Source organism: Anarrhichthys ocellatus, unplaced genomic scaffold (genome assembly GCF_004355925.1).
Source record: "Anarrhichthys ocellatus isolate YVR2014 unplaced genomic scaffold, GSC_Weel_1.0 scaffold19, whole genome shotgun sequence".
NCBI classification, from domain to species: domain Eukaryota; kingdom Metazoa; phylum Chordata; class Actinopteri; order Perciformes; family Anarhichadidae; genus Anarrhichthys; species Anarrhichthys ocellatus.
In genome coordinates, this window is record NW_022280049.1 from 2,738,807 (window position 1) to 2,755,557 (window position 16,751).

A 16,751-nucleotide genomic window follows, 5' to 3' on the forward strand; every position below is an offset into this window, starting at 1 on the left:
GCGCCCGAACTGTCAAAACACTGGGGCCATGTTGGTAGTTCTGGTTCTGAAAAGCATGGGCTCACTTTGTGGATTTCACCGCAGGCAAAGATGTCCTCATCCCGGGATGTCAGTGGTCGCACACCATGTGCGATCATAAAAAAACCTCGACAGATGCAAACTGCAGCTGGAAAAAATAGGAATGTTTGTTCTTTTTAAGAACACTTCTTGATTTCATTATGCTTTATGTTGCCGGATGCTTAATATTTTGGAAGGATAATGAAGCAAATTGCTTTACTTCCACACGATATCCATGACTGTAAGAAAGAAAACACCCCATAAGTCTTTTCACTATGAGCCGCTAATTGTAATTGAGGAGGTAATAATTATAAACTGCCAATAAATTACCTTAGTTATGCCTCACAACCAACACAATAGTGTGCCTGCTAATAATGGTCCAAAATGGTCCGCATCACTTATTTAGGTGCACAGCAAAACTTTGCAGAGGTTCAGCATTGCTGACTCAGCTTGTATTGATTCACCAAAAATATTGAAACTTCCAGGCACTAGCATCATGCTACAACAGCTCTGGAAAAAAAAAAAGGGTTTCTATGGTATGGGCTGTCTTTCACAACTTTGCTGTATTTATTATTTTTTGTTAGAAGCAATAAGCTAACAGTTACATTTAGTTCCCAATGACGTACAGCTAACAAGTGAAAGCAAACAGCCTGTACAGCAAATACATGAGAAACTTTAGAATCCCATTGAGGCCAAATCTAGTCACCTGATTAGGTCCGATGTGCACTCACCTTCCACAGGGTTTTCATTTCCACATGAGCTTTCTATCATATCAGATGATCTTCATCACCAGATCCCCCCCAGTGGTCGTGGAATTAAAGATTTACACATTTCATTTTTTTATGACTTCTCATCATTAAAAGTTGAGTTTTAAATTCAACTTGACCCTGGAAACACTCAAGGTCAGTCATGGTCACTCAACGTTTGATCACGTCACATGATCGTCATCAGATTACAAGAAAATACAGCCCTTGATTTAGCAAAGATTATTGTGAAAGATATTCTGTTAATATGTCATATTTTTATATGTGATAACCTTGAATTTACAGTACACACTGTAAGCTTCATTACCCATCATGATCATCATGATCCTGATGGAGAAAACATGTTTCTTTAAAGGCAGTTTGTAGGATTTAGGGAGATTGATTGGCAGAAATGGAATATAATATTCATAACTATGTTTTCATTAGAGTATAATCACCTGAAACTAAGACTCATTGTGTTTTTGTTATCTTAGAATGAGACCTTCATACCTACATAGGGAGCCAGTCCTCTTCCTGCAGTCCATCATGTTGCATGGCCGTGTTTCTACAGTAGCCTAGAATGGACAAACCAAACTGGCTCTAGATGAGTCTTTCACATTGTTACATTACCTGAGGGCCATCGCAGTTCTGCAACACTCTTAGAAAAGGAGAGGCGATCGCAGGGGTAGTAAGTTTGTTGCTATCTTCAACCTCACCACTAGATGTCACTAACTCCTACTCACTGGTCCTTGGAATGTTATTAAATGAAGTCTTATTAATTAAACTACACACATTTTAATCATACTTAGTCCACGTTTATTAATCTCTCAAAGTGCAAATCCAGATATGTCTTTTCTTAAAGCAAGCCATTGAACACATTTACCATACACTTACATCTTTCCACTTACCATTACACCTTTTATTGCATGTATTCTGTATCTGCGTGTCTTTTTCGCCACAAGCTTTCATTACTGTACATTGAAAATATGGCTAGGATTGTTAGCATGATTACTTGGACACACTATGTGACAAAGATCTAAGGCACTATAAGTCACTACGGTCCACATATTCTGCTGAAGCACACATACATTTAGGACAATATCGGTTAAGGACAAAATATTGACAGCAGGATATTCAGCAAATACATGTGACGTAAGAGACATCACATTGAAAATACAAAACAGGAGCACATGAGACAGCTCTTCTTTTTCAGACAAAACAAAGGAGCTCATGCATCAGTCCATGTAATAAGATGAGCTCCATCATAGCTCTGCATACGAAGAGCATCTCCAGAAATGATTCAATGGAAATATAGGCACAATAATGTTCTGGTGTGGCTAATCTCCGATCGGGACCAAGAGCCCTGTCCAACCAAGCCTGAGAAGGGGACGCAGGTGGCATCCAGCAGGGAAAGTCATGTCACCTGTTTGTGTAAAACATCTGGACGTTCACGGCCGATACGTTTTGATTACATCTTTGATAGGCCTCCTGCATATCGGACAGCACGCATTGATCTGTCTCTTCAGCTTAAGCCCGCAGTCATTGCACAGACACATGTGTCCACAGGTGTAGATGACCGTGTCCACGTCCTGGTCGAAGCAAATGGAGCATTCTCCGTTTTTACCAGCAGAGGGCAGTTCTGAGGCGGTGAGAGTGGGAGAGACAAGGGGACTGAGAGGGGAGCTGGGAGCAGTCACTAGATGAGAAGAAAGAAAACACTAGTGTTGGAAATGGAGCAGACGTGGATGTATGTACACAGGTAACTATTCTGTTCTTTTCGTTGTTGTGGGAAGAGTAGGCCAGGTTCAGATCTTCAATGGTGTTGCTTTTATATATTCTGTATTCTTTGTGTTTTTGAGCGCGTTTTTTGTTTTCATTTTTTATTAGCCATGACAAATCCTAATTTCCATGTCAGAATCTAATCTTTGATAAATTATTCAAACTTTTAAAAAGCAGCATGTGTTAGGGCTGCAACAAACGGATATTTTCATAATCAATTAATCTGCTGATTATCTTCCTGATTAATATATGTAACATCAGAAAACAGATGAAAATGCCCACCACAATTTCCGAGAGTCAAAGTTGACGTCATCCATGTGCACCCCACGGCCCAAAAGCATTCAATTCAATATAATGTTCCCGCAAGGAAAAGCAGCAAATGTTCACATTTCAGAGGTTTAAAAAAGAGAATGTTTGGATGTTTTACTTTAAAGATGACTTGATTGATGATGAAAATAAAAATTTTGGCAGTTGACCAATTGATTACTCAAATAAACTTTGCAGCTCTAATATGTACCCAATCATCGAGGTATGTCATATAAGAACGGAGATCTGTTGTTGCCATTTCAAAAGTGAAACAAAATGTCTTTCCCTCTATACCATAACCGCCTTCCTGTTGTGACCTCGTGGGGTTTCTACATACACCGAAGGCCTGCTGTCAACATGAGGGAACCTACCCAGAGAAGATTCAGAGGCAGAGGAGGATCTGTTGACACTGAACGCCAGGTCTGAGTCACTGTCGTCTGGACTGCTGCTCTGAGAAGTGCTGGGAGATGTGGAGGGAGGACTGCACTGCAGAGTTCCTGTGTCACAAACATAAACAAAACCCAGATAATTAAGTCGTCGATATCATTCCAATACAGAGACATTGACCTGTTTGAGTGTAACGCTAAACTGTAAGGCTGCAGACCGAACCTTATCAGTCTGATTAGATATGCATATTTGTGTTTCTAAGTTTCATAGAGTGATTTTCTTTTAGTTTCTGTTTGATGATAATATTGAGCTGATGGGAGTTTATGTGGGAATAGTGGGACTTTAAGACCGATAGGTCACAGCTCGAAACTGAAGAGGCACACGCTACTCAAATGCATTCCTTTAGTCTGGGAGAAAATAACTCCAGGGGCTCCCCAGACTCAATAATAGACTGATGATGATTGATGTCCTTTTGGGGTTTTTATCAAATTTATTTTTCATGCACTGTTCAATTTTGAGATTTTGGGCTATTTTGCTTCCATAACATGTCTTCTTTCAGACTGGTGGAAAGAAAACATTTAGCTGTTTATTTCACTACTTTGTCTATTTGTGAATGTAGATTTCTCCCAAATTCAACAAGAGTTAGCTTAAGTTAAAGCTTTATTTGCATGTTTAAACATAGAATTTCTAAAAACGTGTAACACGAAAACATGTGTTAATGTAAGTAATCAACTGGGGAAGTTTCATGGTGATATATATTGATTTTTTTTACCGTATCCACCTGCAGTGTCTTCAAAATATGGAATTTTACAAAACATATCTTTAAAGGGCATTTTTTCTCAGACTCTGAGCCTGAAACCTTCACTTCAGTACACCAAACATTCCAGTTTCATTCCTATTTATATTCTAAAGGTTTTCACAGAGGGGTTTGACCAAATCAAACCAAATAGGAATATTTATGGTTTATATTCATGATATCCACTCTCTGTGTTGCTGTAAATGCACTCAGCTTACCTAGTATCCTGAGTCTGTTGACAGCCCCATGCAGGCTGAAAAAGGCCCACAGGACCTGAGAGGAGTCCACACAGAGCAGCCTGCCACGTCCCACTCCGTTCACCCCGTGGTGCACCTCTCCGCTGGGCAGCAGACTGAAGCTGAGCACGTCCCCAGAGCAAGGCATGGGGAAGCCCCGATGCACTACCCAATACTCTTTACGGTCCAGGAGAACTTCAGGGTCTGCCGGTAAGTCCCCGGCATGTAGACTAGACGGGTCACAGGATGTTAAACCAAACAACAGCGCCCCAAAGTAGGGTAGGCCCAGGTGGCCGACTTCCACGTACAAAGTCTCACCTACATGCAGCGGCCGGTCACTGAATACCAGAGTCCGACTGCTGTCCAGAAAGTGGATGCAGGCGGCCGAGCGGTCTGCAGAGAGTATTACGTCAGAGCCGCGGACGGGGTGAAAGTGCAAGTCATTGTCAAGCGGAGAAGGAAGACCCCGGACCACCCTAGGGGTGCTGAATCCAGTGGAGGCAGATGAGGACAGTGTGGAGGAGGAAGAGGTGGAGGAGCAGCAGGGGGTGAGCTGTGTGTAGTTATTGATCTGGAGGTTGGCCATCTTGGCAGCAGCAGCCTGGTTGTTCTCCAGTTGATTGTTGCTGTAATTGGCTGAGTCGTGGCTGCTCTGGGGCAGATAGGCACTCAGGCGGGCCGCACTCAGGCAGCTGGATCCCACACTCTCAGCAAACGTGCTTTCTGTGGTGGAGAATATGAACAAACAAGTTTGTGACATAGTTTTATATGATCTGTCCCAAGTAAGCTCAGGACACTTAAAGTGCTTTTTTCTTTTATGATGCCTGAGGAAAAGCTGGATGCTGAGATGCTATCTACATGTTACCGCAGCCTCTTTGATGTCTGCTTTTGCTCTATAAGTGCTTTTGTTTTTATAGGCATATCACAGGACTGCAACTAATGAATAATTTACTCCTGCTCTCTTCCCAATTGATTAATAATCTATAAAACATGAGAAAACTGTGATGTGAAGTAGTTTTTAGTAAGCTGTGTTAGCCTGCAGTTTATTTGAAAGTAACCATCAAATTTCTTCCTTAACATGAGCTCTCTAGACTTCCACGCTTTATGCACAGACCTCATAGTACAGCTGAGGGGCTGATATAAAGACGTCTGGTGCTAGTAGTCCCCCTTTGACTTATGATGCATTCCTTTATTACTATTTCTAGTGATGCTGGAGCAGTTGAGTGCACTGGCCCCTCCAAAGCTCCTGGGATCTGCCGCCTTGACCAAACATGGCCATAGCTCTTGTCAGACTGAAGATAAACACACCCAGTGAGTACGAGAGGGAACCACAGGGGAGAGGGTGATGGAAGTGAAGGAAGAAAGTGACAAAGCGAAGGGAAAGTGATAGTAAGAGAGTGGAGAGCGGTTAGGAGTGAGATGTTCAGGGTGGATTGAGGTCCGTGGTTCACATCCTGTTTATGGTTCTGGTTTTCCAGACAAACAAGTTTAGTCACAGATAGCATATCATTGAGCCACCCCAGGCCTTACTACTTACTCCCACTATATCATCGGCCTCTACTGCTGCAGAGCTTCATGTCAAAGCTGCTTAAATTAGCCGTGAATCTGTTGACACTATAAAAATAGGTTCCTGAGGTTTTGGGTTTTTTAAAGCCATGGTCAAAATACACGGCTTTTTATCTGACTCTGTTTACAGTAAAATATATATATATATATATGTTAGATTTATATGAATTGTAATGATGTATTGTGTACAGATTCATGACCAGTCAGTTGTGAAATGTGTTCCTCTCACTTCTCTTTTGAAAATGAGTCAGCTTCTGCTCGCCTCTCTCGGCTGCAGTCATGACAAAAACAATAAGTATTTTATCATTTCGCAGAGCAAGTAAACACCATAACAAAGTGCTTACCAAGCAGTGTGACCTCCTGAGTGATGCCATAGATATCTATGATGGCCCAGAGTGGACAGCCGATGCTGAGCCCACAGTGGAAGAGGATGGGCTCTCCTTCGTTGATGCTGTAGAAAACTCTTCCATGACGATCAGCCCAGAATGACAGCACGTTGTCCCTCAAGGCCAGTCTCTCAGGCAGAGCTTTGGCCCAGTAGCCGTGCCGTGTTACCAAGTCTGGACAAGCGTACTTGGGGATGTCTGTAGCGACCAATTCGCTGGGGTCCAAACTGGTGAAACCAAAGCGTAGAGCTCCACTCCAGCCAGTGTGCACACCACTCAGGCGAAGACGCACCTGAATAAATGTTAATCAAAATGTAACTTCTATTCTTCTCATGCTTAGCATTTAAAAGAGCGAGTATCACAGAGTTGAAAACGAACCTTCTCATAGAGGTGGACAGGCCTGTGGCTGAAAGTGATGCCATTACAGAAGCTGTTCTTGCGTGTGGCACGGCGAAGCTGCCCATCCAGCCTGATGTTCTTGCCTTTGGCGTGGGGGTGAAAGCGAGGTGACTCCATGTTGATGCTGACCGGAGCAGCAGACGTTCTCCTCTCCACTCCGGCCCCATTGTTCGGAAGATTGTAGTACTGCCTGCTGGCCACCGGACGGGGTTGCAGAGTTGCATCTGTGGGCACCAACATATCAGGGGTGCAGTGTAGAGAAAAGAAAGCCATCAATGATTCAACCTGATCAACCAAATTAGACAGCAGCGTGGTATGTGAACAGCAGGTCTGCTTTTGTGCGACTCAGACAAGGTCAAAACAGGAATGCTAGTGACAACAGCAGCTGGAAAAAGAGATGAACAAATCAGCGCAAAATAACTTGTTTGCAAGTGGTCCATGGCAGTTACTTTAGAGGGCAGAGGCCAGTTATGTAAAAGAGCCCACAGTCTCACGCACTTCCTTTCCAGCGCTGACACCATAAAGCCTCTCTGCTTCTCTCAACAAGTACATTAAATAGTCTCTTTCAGTATGTAACCCACATTTACAACTGTCCCAAATCAGTCTTCTTACCACATCCATATGGGACATTTATATTACAGAAATAACACACGGTAAATTTAGACAAACCCCATGAGCATACATCAGTGGCAAACATAAAAGGGATATTTGGCTTATATAAAATCCTCATATATTTGAGCCGTGCTATTATTAATAGCATCAGTAGAGAGAAAATATAACAACAACGAAAATCAACAGAAAGTCGACAGCAGATGTGATAAGCCCTCCTCTTATTTATGGGGTACACACACCCTTGGCCTACAGCATAAACAAACCCTGAATAGCCCCTTTCATTCCTCCACAGTGATCTTCAGAAGTAGAATGAATCACACAGCGCCAAGTCAGTGAAGAAACTCCCAAATGAAAGGCTTAATCTTCGATCTCATCTTCACAAGAGTCAATGTCCCTCTAGGGAGAAGAATTATTCACGAAGCATCACAAAACAAATTAACAAGGATCAGAAATCAAATGAGACGAAGTGGACATTTGCTTAAAAAAGACTGTTTGGGTTTTATATTAAATCAAATGAGAGTTGGAGATGGGTGTTTATGGTTAAAAGTCATATTCAAAGGGAGGCGTTGTTTCTACTCGCCTCCAGGGCCACAGAGTGATTACATTTCTCTTTAAAATTCACTGTGATCTGGTGTAAAGACAATAACTCAGTGAAATGTTCCACAGTACATTTCCTAAATTAGACATTATCACTGATTATATTCTAAACTATGAAGCAGCAGGAAGAACATCTGTAACATCTCAAATGATGTGTGGGTGCCCCTCTCCTTTCTACTTCTTGGAATTTGCCTTTTGGGGGAGTAGAATACTGATACTTTAGGTAAAGATGATGGAGAAAAACAAGTTGAGGTTCAGCCGACAGGCTTCAGGCTCAACTGCCTCGCTGACAGATGGACGCACTGGCACTCAGCAGTTAAAGGATCTACAGTGAAGACAGTTATAGGCACTTGTTTTCCATTATTAGATGAAAGGCATAGCCCACCAGGTCATGTACTGAGGAGTAGCCCAACTACTTCTGCTGTGAAAAAACTCTTTTTACTTTCTGGTTTAAAAAAAAATGGCACAGCGTAAAAGGATTTTAGCCAAAAATGTCTTGTTTGTCTTTGCTTGTTTGTACAATGTAAAACAAACTTGCAGAGGTTTTGACCTCTAGCAGCGCCGTGGAACTGTTTTTTAAATTAAGTGAGTCCCCATTTTGTTTGCCTGGTGCACACACACACGCATATGCAACGCGCAGCCCTGCCAATGGTTTAACACCATGGCGGTGGTAATGTGGTAAATGCAGCAATGTGTCAATAAAGGCAGGGAAGAAGAAGACAGCTGGCAACGAAACATGGATGATTGGCTTGCAAAATATGCTTATGTTGTATGGGGAAAGAAATGCAAGATTACACATGATTACGAATGTAAATGTTTAGTTTTTTTCCAAAAACCTTTACAGAGCATTTTAAATAATTTTGCTTTTTAATTGATTAAAGCAAAATAAGTCTTCCAACCAAAAAAAATCTGTTGTGGCACAAAAAGAGAGAGGGTACAGGTCATTTCCAGCTTCCTGGAGAGGAAATATAGTTTAAGGTTAATACTTTTTTTATTGCAGCTCAGACCAGATGGTTGGAAGAGTCTTTGATGATTCTGGAGGTACTGTCAGAAAAGCTGTAAGCCTTATGAAACAACTTTCTGGATGATTAAATCATCAGCTCTGTGACTTGAATGTAAAGGTTAATACATGACCTTGGGCTTGAGCTAAGTTGATGCCAGAGGTAGATGACTACTCAGACCTCCTGCCAACAGCAATGTGATGCTTGCATGATGGGCCACCAAAATCATAAGAACAGCAAGAGATAGGAGACAGTCAGAAACACACCCTTTGAAGTTAGGACTGGAAAGTGACTGAAATTACAGTGGGACCACACAGAGACCTGTTCAGGATCAGAATTTCAATTGTGCATTATGGGAATGGTCTCTCCTGATGAAAGAAAAAGCGCAAATAAATGCAATCATAAGACTCCACAAGGCAAATGCCGTGCCAAGGAAGGCTTTTTGAAATGTGAAACTGATTATGTGCATCCGTCAGACTTTATCTTTGATGATGAGTCTATTTATTCTCTCATATCTCTAGGCTGTATGTAAACTCATTCAGTGAGCAAGACATGAACCTCTATGGATTTTAGGGTCTGTTTTGCTTCTAGAAATCGTAAAACATGAATTTCTGGGGGGGGGGGGGAACTCCTCGGTGACATCACTTGATACTATTTTCACAGCTGATGACTTCTTCATCACACATACGCCTGCAAAAATGATATGCTGTTTGAGATGAACCTATGAAAACCTACTGTCTGATGTATTGTGCACATCTCTAACAGACCCAGTAAACACAGATATTCTATTAATTCCATGTTAATCGAAACCATACAGTGCAAGCAAGGACCCACGCTGCGCCTGCTCCTCTGTGACTAACTGTTCTCAGTCCAAACCCTACGTCAGCTGGCTCTGGTGGCAGCAACCACATCATCCAGCCACTGAGTTGGTCTGTTGGGGGGGGGGGGGTGCGTGGGAGTGTGACAGATATTAAATCAAAGTGAGATGGGGAACTGATTGTCAAGTGATGTGCTGTCGGTGTCATGACAACGTGATATTCTGAGAGCTCATAATCACAGCTTTATGCAAAAACGTTTTGCTGATGATCACTTCACATGCAGGAATAATTACTCAGGAAAACTGCAGAACATTATATGTATTAAAGAATTGTATCGTAGTGTTTGATCAGTTTCAAGTTAAGATTCCATGTTTCTTATGTGATTCATGTGTGAATTTCCCATTGGGATTAATTAATTAGCCTGCTCCATGTATGACACAATGTTGTACAGAAAAAAACAGGCGACACTATAATAAATCATAACATATATTGTATAATATATATTATATGAAATATATATTTACATGCTGTAACAGAAACAATCTGATTGTGCAAACAGCAGGAACTGAATGCACAGGCTGCGGTCTTTTCAAGTAATTTAAAAAATGGTAATTACCATCAGGGATGCATTTAGGAGTAGCATTTTACTGCTAAAACAATACTCAATATCAATTCTCAAAAACCAAACTAATGTGTTGATGATGATGGATCTCTGACAATAGTAACAAAGGAGCTTTACTGAAACATAGGTGATGATGATCATAATTGTCGCCCTAAATGTGCCTACCAGCTATATTCATTATCATGCATATCCCTACAATTCTATACTGAGTAAAAAAGTGCATTTTCAGAGAGCGCTTGTTTTGGACTCGCTCCCAGGGAATCGAGCACAACTCTCCGTGATGGGAAGCGCGTCCGGACCAGCCATGTGTGTCTCTGGCTACCAAGCGGTTTTTCGCGCAGACGCCGCTTCGTGTGAGCGCATTGCAAGCCTCGTGAATGACACAATGATAACAAGTCTCACCTATTAAAGGTTTGGGTGTCGTATTCCCCATTGCATCCAGAGATTCCTCGCACCGGCTGACAAGTTAATTCTGATTGCACTATGTCTCCGTCCATCCATGTATCCTCGGTCTGATGTGTATCTGCCTGGAACCAGTTCAGTCGGAGTATCAGCACCTTCGAAATTGCGACGGATCTCCCCGCTGAAGCATGGACGCGCTCTTCTTAATGTCAGCCCCAAGCCGCTGCGACAGGCTGACACCTCCGACTGGTGCACAGCAGCCCCCTCCTTTCTTTAGTGGAGCTCCCCTCTGCACGACTTTAAAGACACAGTAAGCAGAGAGCCCCCTCAAGAGCAAAGCCTCTGAATAATTAATTTAATTATTCACTCAAAGCCTGTGATGAAGCCTAATGAGTGTGTAGCCTATAGGACAAACATCATGCTTGAGGATGTGTATAGTCTAAACGGTTTGTCAGTACATTGCGTATATAGAGGGCCATGCAGATAGCATGGTGCAAACTTTGATACGATTAGAAATGATTACAAGATCCCTGATCATGTAAAAAAAAACATTTAGCTTTTTACACCCTGAAGGGGTTAAACTGATCTGACCACAGAAGAGATTAAACTATTGATCCTTTCTGTCAGATGTTTCAATCACAGATCCCACAGGCCATCATGGCGGGTTATCAGACATTCATTAACCACCTATTCATATGTTGGACACGCAGACATGGATTGCGCACTTTTAATAAAAGTCCAAGCACCATATGAGGAAATCCTCTTATTTCCCACACTATCCTCTGCCCTCCCACAGCCTTGACTGCTGGGCTCCTCTCAAGCTGTTTCCTGTCTTCTGGACTACTCTCTGAGGAGCCATGGCCTGCAGGGTTTATAGGCCAGGGAGTGACGGGACAGCGTATCTAACCGCGGTGAATTGGAGAGGCCTGGGGCAGCAGCTATGTTGTTCATATTGTGACTAATTGGAAAACGCATAGCAGTGTAGGAATTTACTTTCTGCTTTGTGTATGCAGGTTGACTACACAGACGTGATCCATATCACACACAGAGGAAAAGGGCTTCTGCAGCGGCCACCACGGTCAGACATGATCTACCTCAGTTTGAGGGCAAACAAGTCTCGTGAGAGACGGCGTTTGGGTGAAGGCAGGCAGCAACTTAATATAACTCAAAGACAAAAGCATTTGTTTCTCCGTCCTCAATGCTGTTTGTTTAAGCAGGATATGGTGGCTCTTTATATGAGCCTTGGGTGAATGGTGTTTGGGGTGAAGCAAAGCAGAAGTGAAATCCCCCCCCCCCACGCCCTCGCAGTTGCCTCAAAAGAAAGATCTGCTACAGCAAAGGGGATTAACACAGGAAGTGAATATGAGGCTGCAATGGAGTCTGCAATCAAGCTTTCCCTGTAAACACAGCAGAGCTGCAGGAACAAGTGCTACTTCCTGTAATGCTTGCTTTACTGCCTGAATGCAGACGATGGGGTGTTAATGAACGCATAATGATTGCATGGGCTGAATCTATTTCAAAGAGAAGGAGCTTGAATGTTTGAGATATTCAGCAGAAATCAAGCCACTGTTGAATGTTTGCAGAAATGTTAAAAAGCACAGAGAAATGTTCAAGGAATAGTTGGACATTTTGGGAAATACGCTTATTCAAGTGTGTCAGCATGACAAAGCCCCCTAGAGACTGTCGAAATGATCAACAATTGTTAGATACAAACAAAGCATCTGATTTTAACACGGGAGAGTGCTTTTCGTTTTCCCGTTTCCAAACGACGGTCAATGTTGTAATTATTTTTAAATGCATGACCACCATTATTTACGAAACCATGAAGCTCGACGATGAAGCTCCCCTAACTTTGAGAAAGTCCTTAAATGAAACAAAACCATGATTGTTGCTGCTGTACCTAAACCTAGCCAAACCTTAGTCATTGAGTTGTCACATCATAAACATAAAATTTGTAGGCATAGCGGTTTTGGAGGGCACAGACAACCGGCGACCTCATAGTAACACAGATAAAACATGTTAATCGGTGAGCTTTAGAGGAAGCCACAGCATGCATACTTTGTTACCTTTGGACACAGCAGGCTAGCTGTTTGTCAGTCTTTGTAATGGCTGCCGGATGTAGCTTCATACTGCAAGTTTACCATGCAAAACTGAAACCACTCTCAGATGTCAGACTATTCATGTAAGATTACCGGCTCTTCTGTGTTTTCTTGTTTGTTTTGTTTTCAGTGTGAAGGTGTAGTGAGTGGGATTTGGCAGCATCTAGCAGTGATGATGCAGATCGCAACCAACTGAAACTTCTCCCGTGTGCCAAGGAAGTATTAGAAATGTGATGGCCTACGATAAAATGTGTAAAGCGAATGGTGAATCTAGAGCCAGTGCTTGGTGTTTCCCTTCTGGACTGCAATAGAAACATGTGTACTTTAAGAAAATGCAAAGAAATAACATAATTTGGCACACACAATGGCTTCAACAATGGTCAAATTTAAAATATACAACACTATAATATACATATATAAGTTTATACTATATATAAACGCTCAAAGATGAACTATAAAAAGCATGAACCCTTGATGCACTTAGACCACTCTGATGTGCAGTCAGAACTCACTCAGTGCATTCAGACAGTAGGATGTTAAACACACAGTAATTTAGAGAGCGTGTCGGTGGAGTGCTTCATACTCAGCCTAACCCTAAATCACAACCCAGCATCCCCCTGAGCCCTGACCCCTGGACACTGTTAACACAGATATGTCAGCCTGATTGCATGACAGCGTGACAGAGGCAGAGACGCCTCTGGAAGATGTTGCGGAGACCAATTAAGAAAGAGCCCACACTTTTGGTTTGAACTCCCATTTAACAAAATCAAGTCATAACTTCCCACTGCAGTAGAGAGCCATGCATTCTGGCAAGCCTGTGTGTGATTAGTTAGTATGAAAATAATTGGTCCAGAGTGGTGATTTACACCAACAAAACTAGGTGAAGGACATACAGTACAACACACTGTCAGAAAGCTGCATCTATTTTCATTTAACTGGATGCAAACAGGGTTGCTCTGCTCTAAAATGGACCATAATGCATACTGCCCCCTTTTTGGGTATGGAGCATCTGTGAAGCAGCGATCTCATGAGGGCCCCTACAGCGGATAAAGTTATTTCCAGAGAAGGAGGGCAGACATGCCTCGTTTGCTCAAGGAAACTTGGCCCACAGCAGTGTGACTGCTGCCATGCAGAGCGGCGCAGTGACTGTGTCTTGGACAGCAAAGTGTTACATTTGCAGTATTTTAATTCTCTTTAAAGATTCAAAAGCAGTGTAGCAATGCTGAGCAGATGGCTGTTTGGGAAAGTTTGTACGCGGTGGCCTCAGTATCAGGGGAGGGCTGCTGTCCAAACCCCAGTCACTGATCTAATGGATGAAGTGAGTCATACCCACCTTCAATGTGAACACAACCATCTCCATCAAACACACATGGGCCAGCACAATGAGCCACATTCATACAACAATGTTTTTCTGGTCACCTCTCTTTGTTTGAGCACTGTTTTCTACGGCGCATTCACATTTGTTTTTAATAAGTGCTCCTGTCTTCTCATTAGGTTGACTCTTAAAGGAGCAGCGTGTAGGATTTAGTGGAATCTAGCGGTGAAGTTGCAGATCGCATCCAACTGAATACCCCTCCGCTCGATCATCCATCAACAGCCGTGTCGGACAATCACTGTGGCCTTCAGGTAACGTAAAAACGCGAAGGCCCTCTGTAGACCTTGTGTTTCATTCGTCGGTCCTCTGCTTCTGTGGGATCACGGCGGTGCAACATGACGGACTGAGAGAAGAGAACCTGCTCACTATAGATATGAAGGTTTCATTCTAATATCAGGTGATTATGCAACACTGAAAACATAGCTACGAATATCATATTCCATTTATGTTAATAGATGTGCTGAATCCTAAACAGCGTCCCTTTAAGATGCCATTTGAGTCAAGCACCTATACTTTTTAAAATCACAGAAAGAAGTCAAATGTTGCCAGAGCCATAGTATATAGATGATGAAACGTACTGAGTTGAAAAAGGTTCAAAAGCATCAGTGCAGCATTCGTCTTTAATTGGAGCCATTTACGGGGGAGTTCTTGCCATGTGCTCGGTGCCCTCACAGATTGTTCTCATTTCTCAAATCCTCAGATCATGAGACTGAGTGCTGTGGCAGTCTTAAGCTGACAAAATGCATGCATGCTCAATTTCACTTCTGCAATTTCAGATTTTATTAAATTAAAAACACCACCACGAAGTGAATCGCTGGCAAGTGAGAAAGCAAAGCACTGCCACTGGTAATGCAGTATAATTGACAATTGGTGGAGAAGTTTTTACTCATGTTCTCTTCATAATTTAAGTTTTTTCAGTGCGGAGAAAACAAAGTAAACACTTACAAATATTAGTGATTACCAACAGCAAGCAGGCAACGTCTAATATTAAACCTTATAAATGAACTACTTGTAATATGTCTATTGAAGTATATGTCAATACCTCTTCCATATCTTAACCGGAGAACATTTCTCAACATGTCATAAGTTAAAACAAGTTTTCTGACAAAAAGAAAAAATGAACTCAAGTCCACTTACTAGCTTTTTCTTGAGCTTTCAACCGCATCTCTTCCACAGTGCTTGGTTGTCATGGAGAAACAGCAGATCGGTTGTACAACAGAGCAAACTTCATCCACGGAGGAAGGATGTGATGCTTTAAATGCAGTTTAAATGTCGGGATAAATCCAGTATGCGGACGATTATTTTCGGCAAAATATTGTTTCCAAGGTCAATAAAGAACTTTGATTTGATTCAACACTCTACTTTAGTAATTGCATACAAACACCCAAAAAGCACAAGTGAAGATTACAGACATTGTCAGATTCTGATCATCCTTCAAGAATTCGTTTTCCTCAATTAGTATTTTGTTTTTCGAGTTCTGTCTTCTTGTCTCAGACTGATTCAGCTCTTCCTGTTGGTAGGCAGGTTGTTAATAATAATGGTAATGACAACGGACACGGATATTGACTGTGATATGAGGAATTTCCTGATTCATTTTCCATTGAAGGAGTCTAAATCATGACATTACGTAACACGTCAGCCCCGCACATTAAATGACCCCTGCTATGCTAACACAATGGAAACTGTCAAGGGGCTGCATTGAAAAAATGTTTTGTCTGAATGTCTTTTCAGCTATAATTGAGCATTTCAGAGTTTACTAAAATGTCAGTAAATCAATGTTTGCCCTTTGCTATAAAGAAAAGAAATTTCAGTTTGTGCTAGCGAAAGATGAAATAGTGGCACGGCTCCACTAAAATGTTGTTTTAGGCCTCTCTGTCAGTGGGAGACATGCTAAAAATGGCCTTTCAATCCACTTAACCAGATGCACGGACAGTGTTCTTCCTCCATCTGTTCTATTGTCTGGGTTTTCTCTGGGATGAAGAGCGGATGCACCACCGAAGGAGATGCAGGAAGTGGTTTTGGCCCAGAACAACATAGCCAACTTCTTCTAGCCTTTTGCACACTGGCTTCAGATATAAGCGCAGCTTAAGATAAAATAAAGGTATTCCCTAATGCATAATCGATAATGTCGTCTATTGTTTTACAAGATGGAGCAATCAATCTCCACATTTGTGATCCAAAAGGACAAACATTGTTCCACACAAGAATTCAATCCTCATTTCTTCCTTTTTTCTTTCATCTTTTCAGCAGTGACTAGACAGTAGCATGCTTGATGCAGTGGAAAATTCATGGCATTGTACAGTCGACGGAGAGTTAATCACAGCTCTGAGCGGTGCCGGTCTCTGGCCAAAGAGGAACAGGAAGGACTTACGGGTGTCTATGTCAAGGTCTTTGTCGTTTTTAACATGACTCCAAACAAACAGCAGCAGGCTCGCTCAACACGGCCTGTCAGGCACACGCCAGAAATAGACATTGTGGTCGAGCATTCAAATTTACAAGTTGAAGCTGTATATTTTTATTCGCTTTTTAAAGACTTGTAAAGAGAAGAGGTGTGTAATGCTAAATAAAGA

The 16,751-nt window shown here is 42.1% G+C and overlaps 1 protein-coding gene across 1 annotated transcript; it reads right to left on the reverse strand.

The window, feature by feature from the left end:
• Positions 1 to 1,279: 1,279 nt before the first annotated feature.
• On the reverse strand, positions 1,280 to 10,988 carry neurl1b (neuralized E3 ubiquitin protein ligase 1B). Its single transcript, XM_031858150.1, has 6 exons — positions 10,708 to 10,988; positions 6,635 to 6,879; positions 6,215 to 6,548; positions 4,287 to 5,027; positions 3,257 to 3,382; positions 1,280 to 2,496 (listed from the first exon to the last, which is right to left on the reverse strand). The coding sequence occupies exons 1-6, from the start codon at positions 10,736 to 10,738 to the stop codon at positions 2,249 to 2,251; spliced, it is 1,725 nt and encodes a 574-aa protein (XP_031714010.1). The 5' UTR covers positions 10,739 to 10,988; the 3' UTR covers positions 1,280 to 2,248.
• Positions 10,989 to 16,751: the final 5,763 nt, after the last annotated feature.

Coding starts and splice junctions, on each gene's coding strand:
- neurl1b (XM_031858150.1), bottom strand. CDS start 10,738: ATGGGGAATACGACACCCAAACCTTTAATAG. Junction 6,880..10,707: donor GACACCCAAACCTTTAATAG/GTGAGACTTGTT, acceptor TGGTGCCCACAG/ATGCAACTCTGCAACCCCGT. Junction 3,383..4,286: donor CAACAGACTCAGGATACTAG/GTAAGCTGAGTG, acceptor TTTGTGACACAG/GAACTCTGCAGTGCAGTCCT.